This window comes from Chanos chanos, chromosome 1, assembly GCF_902362185.1.
Source record: "Chanos chanos chromosome 1, fChaCha1.1, whole genome shotgun sequence".
NCBI lineage: Eukaryota > Metazoa > Chordata > Actinopteri > Gonorynchiformes > Chanidae > Chanos > Chanos chanos.
In genome coordinates, this window is record NC_044495.1 from 1931541 (window position 1) to 1939040 (window position 7500).

Sequence of the window (7500 nt, forward strand, 5' to 3'; positions counted from 1 at the left end):
AATATAAATACATTACCCAACTCAAATATTAAAAAAAAAAAAATGATGCTTCAAACAGGAATCTTTCACAGCAGTTTCTTGTTCCACTGCCCGATGAAACATGTTTAAACTGGTCCGAGAGACTGCTGCAGTATCACAGGCAGTCATGGTAAAACACTCATCGGTATTACACAGGGTCGAAACATTCCGTACGGGATATTTCACGGTCAGTTCCTAGAAACTCTTGAGCAGGAGAAGTGGAAATAAAGCAGGATCCAAACATGATCTGACTCAGGTGCTAGAGGAAAAGCAACCCCCTCCTCTCTTTCCTTCTTTCTTTCTCTCTCTCCCTTGCTCTAGCTCTCTCTCTGTCTCTTTCTCTCTCTCTCTCTCCTTCAGTTTCTCTCTGTCACACACTCAAACAAATTTGGTTTCAGCTGTGCTGTCACACACACTTAGCCTTATCCCTGCCTCCAGTCTCACTCTTCTCTCTCTCTCTCTCTCTCTCTCTCTCTCTCTCTCTCTCTCGTTGATTGACAGTTTTCCTAACAAGCAGAAGACTACTGAGCCTGCGATGGCAGCCATGAGCTCCTCCCTGGGCAGTAACCTGTCGGAGCTGGACCGGCTCCTGCTGGAGCTCAACGCGGTGCAGCACAGCACCCCCTCTTTCCCCACCGAAGGTATCGCGCAGATGGAAACAGATGGAAACTCTGAATGCGAGGCTTTAGAACAGTCGGGACGACATTAGAGGGTTGGCCTCGTAACGCAGGGGGTTTATCAGATCCAAAAACAACAGTTTCTGCAGATGTTGTCTCTCTAGCAGAAATTGGGACCGTATAAAATAAAAACTGGTCATTTTAGTTTGTGGAGAATTAAAATGGTTTTATATCTGTGTCTGTCTGTCTGCCTGCCCTGTGTTTGATTGACAGAAGAGGCAGCCCCGCCTCTGCCCTCCAGTAGCACCATGCACTATGCTCAGCAGAATGGTGTCTCAACCGCAGAGAAGGTGGCTCCGCCCACCATAGAAAAGCCGAAACGAAGCGGGGCCGGCCGGGGTATCGATGACGTGAGGCCCAGTGTGGAGAGCCTACTGGACACACTGGAGAGCTCCGTCCCCACGCCCATGTAAGCTCCGCCCACCACCACAGCCCCTTACAGTAACAGCCAGCGCCGCTAACCAGTACAAACCACATCTCAAAATCCAGCTGTGTTTTCGCCCGTTACAGCTAGTTACATCCAAATACATCAGACCTAATGAAAAATAAGGACTGGTGACAGGCTCTAGTTCCAGCTGTTTGTTCTTGATGTGTCAAACGACTCTTCAGATTGGCTTTTGCTGAAGTGAGTCCAGTTGTTGATACTCGTGGTGATAAAAATAAGTATGTTATTTTGAATTCCCCGGGATGTTTTCCAATAATGAAAAGCGCAGTGACCGGGAGTTAATTAATTCATTCATTAATTAGTTGATTAAATGAATCTTGTGATCTTTTCAAATTTCACCCTGGAGATGAGTAGTGTATCGTTGACTTTTTGAGCTTGGCCTATTTTACATGTTCACATTTGACTGGCATTTATTTTTCCTAATGAAATGTCATTTGTGAACTGTACCATCCTGTGGCCGTATGTGTCTGCCCTCTCTCTGTCTTTTCGGTCTCTAATTGCATGTATCTCCTCTCTCTGGAGTTTAAAATGTGTGTGTGTTTGTGTCTGATGTGTTTATTCCAGGCCAGCACCCTCCGTTGCCACGGTGACGGAGTTGACAGACAGTCAGGGGGAGACGCCCTCTCAGCAGCAAGCCAGGATCTCCGCCTCCTCCGCCACACGAGAGCTTGACGAACTCATGGCTTCGCTGTCCGACTTCAAGGTGCAAAGCAACGTGAGTCTGAAAGAGAGAGAGGAAGAGAGATGGAGAAAAGAGAGATGGAGAAAAGTTGGATGATGTAATGGGGGGAATCTCAGTCACTGGAGAAGGGGAAAAAAAGAGAAACAACATTATTCTGATCTGTAATTTGTCTGATACAGCAAGTGCTAACTTGGCAGGTACTGCTGACGGAAATACATGAGATGGATCTCAGTTCACTTTGGTATAGAGTCCGGTCGTACGCATTCAAAAGGTCACGATTGTTATTGCCATCGTTATGCTGGGACAGCCTTAAATGGGTCAGCGTTGTCATTAGAGAGAGTACTGACTGTCTTCTGCTCTGTGGGTCTTTTCTCATCAAATCTGAGCAGAACATACTTGGCGAACAAAGCTCTGCCCTATAGTCACACAAATAGTCCGCTAATACCTTCCATATTACATGCTTCAAGGGTTGCGTGTAGTTCAAGGTTCAGGGAAAGTTCATGGGCTGTAAGGTCGTGTTGTGACGTTAGCTGAGTTTAAACAACTGTTGTCTCGGTATCCGACAGCAGTTCTGTGTTTGCTCCTTTTGATACAAATGGACTGATGTTCATGATTTGCGAGATGAGGTCACATAGCTCCACATAGCTTTGAATATTTGTGTCTTTAGGACCATTATTCCGATTTGTGCTTTAAACCTGGTTTAGGCTGGAGGGACACCCAGGTTATGCAACTCTCTTTCCACGTTTCCTTTTTCTTTAGCTCTCTGTCCACACGTTTCAAATCTGCACTCATCTCTGTTCCTCTTTCTCTGTTTTTTTCCTCTTTTCTTTCTCTCTCACGGTCATACTCTCTGAATCTGTGTTGGTCTTGTTACTATTGTCCAGTCTGGCTCCCTGTGGTCACTGAACACATGCCCGTCAACAGCTCAGGGTACGGACCTCCCCAGTCTTGTGGTGTCAGAACCTTTGACAGCCCCCCCAACCTCAGATCCCCCTGTAGTCACCACGTCTGTCAACAGCGAACCCCCCAAGGCCTCCTCTGGGGTTTCCCCCACCTCCACCCCTGTCCATCTGGAGCTCCACATCGATGAGGATGCAGCCTCAGTATCTGTTCCCAGTGTTGTGCTGAGCTCCTCTGAAAGCTTCCAGCACTCCCAGTCCATCATGCTGGTCACCTCTGAGTCAGGCTCTATCTCCACTGTAGAATCTCGGTCAGAGAAGTTGCTGGTAGTTTCTGAATTCAGGGCCCCACTTTCTGAAACTACTAAAGCTGTTAGCCCTGTTCCAGCACCTGCTGCAAACAATTCCAGTACTTTGGTTTCTAGTTCAGCCAAAACTGCTGCTCCAGTTACAACTACCAAGACTCCAAGCCCAGTTGCCAAAACTCCTAGTCCAGTGGTTATAACCAAGTCCCCAACTCCAGATACTACAGCCAAAACCCCAAGTCCAATTACTGTAGCCAAGAGCTCCAGCCCAGTTAGCATACCCAAGGGTCCCAGTCCAGTTACTGTAGCCAAGAGTCCCAGCCCCCCTGCCAAAAACCCGTCCCCTATAGAAGTTGCGAAGAGTCCTAGCCCCCCTGTGGTAGCTAAGAGCCCCAGTCCAGTAACAGTCGCTAAAAGTCCTTCCCCTGTCGCTGTTGCTAAGAGTCCAAGTCCTGTACCTATTCTTTCTAGCAAAAGCCCGATTCCCACAACCATTACACTCCCGTCTTGTCCTGTGGTTTCCACGAGTACAGTATCTCCACAACCACCTAAGGACAAACCAGAGCCCTTCACTTCAGATGTGTTAGGAATAACTCTACCCTGCCCGGAACCACTGCTGGAGGAGGCTCTAGACAAGCTGCTAGCCTCTACTCTGGCCCAGTACGAGAGACCGCCAGAACTCGTCAGACCCGCGCTTCCCGGCGCGAGCGAGAAAGTTGCCGTCCCTGCTGAGGAAGAGGAAGAGGACAACACCCCGCAGGAGAGTCGGGAGGGCACTTCTACCCCTCTCACCGAAATCAGCGGGTTGGACGGCTCCCTGACTCCCTCGTCGTGCCCGGGAACTCCGGACGCGTCCCTGGACCTTCCCTTGCTCCAGCCTTCTGCTGTTGAGCGCCTCTCCGCTTCGGGACAAGTAGGCAGCATCCCTCTCCTGGGCTGCCCCTCCAAACAGTTCTCCAAAAATAAGCTGGCACTGGTGCAGAATGCCCCGCAGGGAACCATATGGCAGTTAGTCCTTTCTCTCCGTGTCCAAACGCAGCACTCAGGCCAGAGGCCCTGGTGTCACACAGTCACTTGGCTCCATAATGATGGACTTGGATTGTTACGTAATCACCACGGGTTAAAATACACCACACGGAGACCGCACGCATGCAGCCAAGTTCATTAGCACCTCTATAAATGCCAACTTAGCATTTGTAGGCGATGAGATAGAGGGACTGAGTGTGTAAACTTAGTAAGCCCTCTACAATACTGAACTATTAAATCAGTTTCGGATTTTAGATCTTATTTTTGGAGAACTGCAAGGTTACGTGTTAAAGGAAAGATGTGCACAGGTGTTGTGTTTCTTCTGCGTAGCATGCCGTGTGAAACTCTGCCAGCTGGTGAAATAAGCTGCTGTTATACTGCAGTTTGACATTATGCAGCTCCAGAACCAGGATCAGTGGAATAGAAGATTTTTTTTAAGGGATGTTTTGCTGTTTGACTTGCGTGCCTGTGCTTGTCTCTCCGAGTTATCTCAAGGTTTTTTGAATCGAGGCTTTCACAGTCTTGTTAAGGAGCCTGAACCTAACTGCAGCCCTGCCGTGTCTCTGCCTCGCCCTTGGCATTTTCTGCACAATGTTTAGCCTCTTACGGATAAATGATCAGGGAAGTGAGTGTTTTTAGCTTTTGCTCAAATGGATGAGCTTTGTGTGCAGCATCAGCACTGCACCCTGCACATTAGAAACCGTCTTGCATGTCACATACTCAGCTTGTTCACTTTTGACTTTTTGTCTGTAGCTGAACTTCAGTTGCAATTTTTTCCAGTGTACCTGAACAGGTAATATCAGACCTAAGGCTCGTTGGTATGGGAATGCATATGAGTTTGTTGCGCTCCCGCTTGCTCGAGTGTGTTGTGTGTCAGTGACGTTAGCTCCTCTTTGCGAACGGATGATGGTTGCTAGCTGCTGGACGAATGATTGATGCGCATCTCTGCGTCAGAGACAGCCGGCTTCTGTTCCTCTAACCCCCATGCTTTCTGCTCCAGCTTCGCATCTTGGATGATCTTGAATGGACTGAACTGAGCTAGAGAAGGACGAGAAATGGACCCGAGGTGCGAGCGGAATGTTGTGACCTTTAACGCACTGGATGTCTTTGATGCGCATTGCACTGGTGCACAGTGCCTGAGGGCTGTGTTAGTGCCTTTTTTTTTTTTTTTCCCATGGGAAACCACACAGCATGGCCCACAACAGCTTGAGCCTCTTACCCCCGCCCTCACCCCTCGCACGCCACTTCTCTGCAGCTAAAGTCCGTGATTCGACGGACGAAGGAGACGGCGAACGTACACCCCATGTACCGCGATGGCAGCCTTCGCCGAAAGATGGGCCCCATCATCTTCCACAAGAGCAGCTCCCAGGACAGGCTCATCGAGGAGCTACAGGGGAAGCTTGGGATTGGACGCACGGAGCGCCGGCGTAAGCAGCAGCCTGACGATTGGCTGACGGAGGGCGTTATCGTCATGTCCAATCCACAGCGCTCAAGGGAGGATGGGGGCGTGTCTCCGGCTGTGGATAAGGTAGAGTGACCGCGAGGTCACAACCTGTCACCCAGCGTTACATGCAACCCAGACGTTAATCACGCATGAATGTAGTTGTCTTTGACATCGTTTGGTTCAGCATTAGAGAATCAGTTCTGTTACTGTGTGAATTTGAGTTTAAGCGAGTGACCCTAACGCCTACTTTTCTGAGCTTATTTTGTTCTTGTCATGGTTACTTTTTGCTCTTCACTCTGTTCTGTCCTTGTGCGCTCTCTTTCCTTTAGATTGTTATTCAGCCAGAATCTCCCGTCCCACAGAAAAAAGTCCTTCCTCGTCCTCAGTCCCCCCAAAAACCTCCTCCAGTAGAGGAACCCAAAAAGTCTGCCCCTGTGCCACCTCCTCCGCCACCTCCGCCATCCCCTCCCAAGGACCCCACTCCTCCCCCTCAGCGCTCCCCAACTCCCCCTGCTGAACCCGAACCCGAGCCCGAACCTGAACCTACTCCTCCGCCAAGGGAGCCAACACCTCCACCACGCGATCCCACTCCCCCACCACGAGAACCCACCCCACCTCCTTCTCCGCCCCCCAAACCCGTCACTCCACCACCTCCTCCAAAGGAGTTTGTGTCTGTTGGCTGCCAAACGGAGTACGACCCTCTCTTTTCACCGGTACAGGCTTGGCCCTCAGTTTTCCTTTTCTCTCATCCTTTTCTCTGTCTCTCTCTCTCTCTCTCTCTCTCTCTCTCTCTCTCTGTCTCTGTCTCTGTCTCTGTCTCTCTCGCCCTAAGAGGACAAACTGTTTCTGTCTCATTTCCACTCCTAGTCCAGATCCATCAGTTTCAGGGTGAATTTTGGAGAGTGTGGTGTTTGTGGTGTTTGTGTCAGGGCAGGGCAGGCAGGTTGCACTGTGAGTGCCAGTTTTTCCCTGGTTCATGTAAACACCTTCTCCGCCTCACTCACATGAAGTCCTCCATGTGAAACCATATGAACTTCCAATGGCATTTGGAGTATGAGCGTCCTCTCATTTTTTTATAAGGGGGGGGGGGGGGGGGGGCCCTGGCGCCAAAGCGTCATGAGAAGGCCTCACCGCAGGGCCCCGTGCTCCTCCTCCTCCTCCTCCTCCTCCTCTGTTTTTACGGCTGCTCCTCAGCTCTGCGGCGGTATGACTGGAGCGCAACCCCAGAGAAATGTGATACGGACATCCTGCATTCGGTCAGGGACACGGAGAGTCCCATGCAGGAGAATGACAGTGAAATTTCACTCCTCACAGTGAAATTTTGACATGATTATTATAATAATAATAATAATAATAATAATGATGATGAAAAAAACAAAAAAAAAACAAGCTCTTGACAGGTTGTGAAGCTTATCCGTTCCTGATTCTGTTGATGATCCACTGAAGTGGACAGCCTGGTGAAGAATAGTTTTCTTGTCGTGTTTTTATCGTGCTGATCTTTCATGTGGGAGGCTCCTGGTTCTGTGATGGAGCTGATGTGGTTAGAATCTGGTTTTCATGTGGCTGGAGAGGGCGTGATGCCCGGAGCGGATGAAGGTCTGATCTTCTCGTCTTTAACTTTGGGTTTAACCACCGATCCCAGCCAGTCCGCCGTCATGTGTCGGACAGAGATGCTATTAAAATCTGATCACGGGCTCTCATTAGAGGAATTCCGTTTCGTAGGTTTCTCAGATATTTAAGACAAACCAATGAACAACACTAAGAGAGGAAACAGTGGATTTCTTTTAGGTTTAATTCAGTTGTAGACATGAATAAATGAGTGTGTTTTTACTTTGTTAATATTAATTTTACACATTTTTGACACATTCGGTATTCCCAGTGTTCTTTGCATTTCCATAGCCTTTTTCGACAGCGGGTTGCTTTTCGCAAGATTGTATGTGTGTGTTTGTGCCTTATGTAAGCGTGCGTGTGTGTGTGTGTGTGCGTGTGTGTGTGTGTGTGTAA

The 7500-nt window shown here is 49.1% G+C and overlaps 1 protein-coding gene across 1 annotated transcript in view; it reads left to right on the forward strand.

Annotated features, from left to right (window-relative positions):
* Positions 1–7500, forward strand: part of pxna (paxillin a) — a 14634-nt gene that overhangs the window by 1190 nt on the left and 5944 nt on the right. Inside the window, exons 3-6 of the mRNA XM_030775611.1 lie at positions 520–659; positions 912–1104; positions 1705–1909; positions 5551–5571. Coding sequence (XP_030631471.1) covers positions 554–659; positions 912–1104; positions 1705–1909; positions 5551–5571 — 525 coding nt within the window. The 5' untranslated portion in view covers positions 520–553. The remainder of the gene's footprint in view (positions 1–519; positions 660–911; positions 1105–1704; positions 1910–5550; positions 5572–7500) is intronic.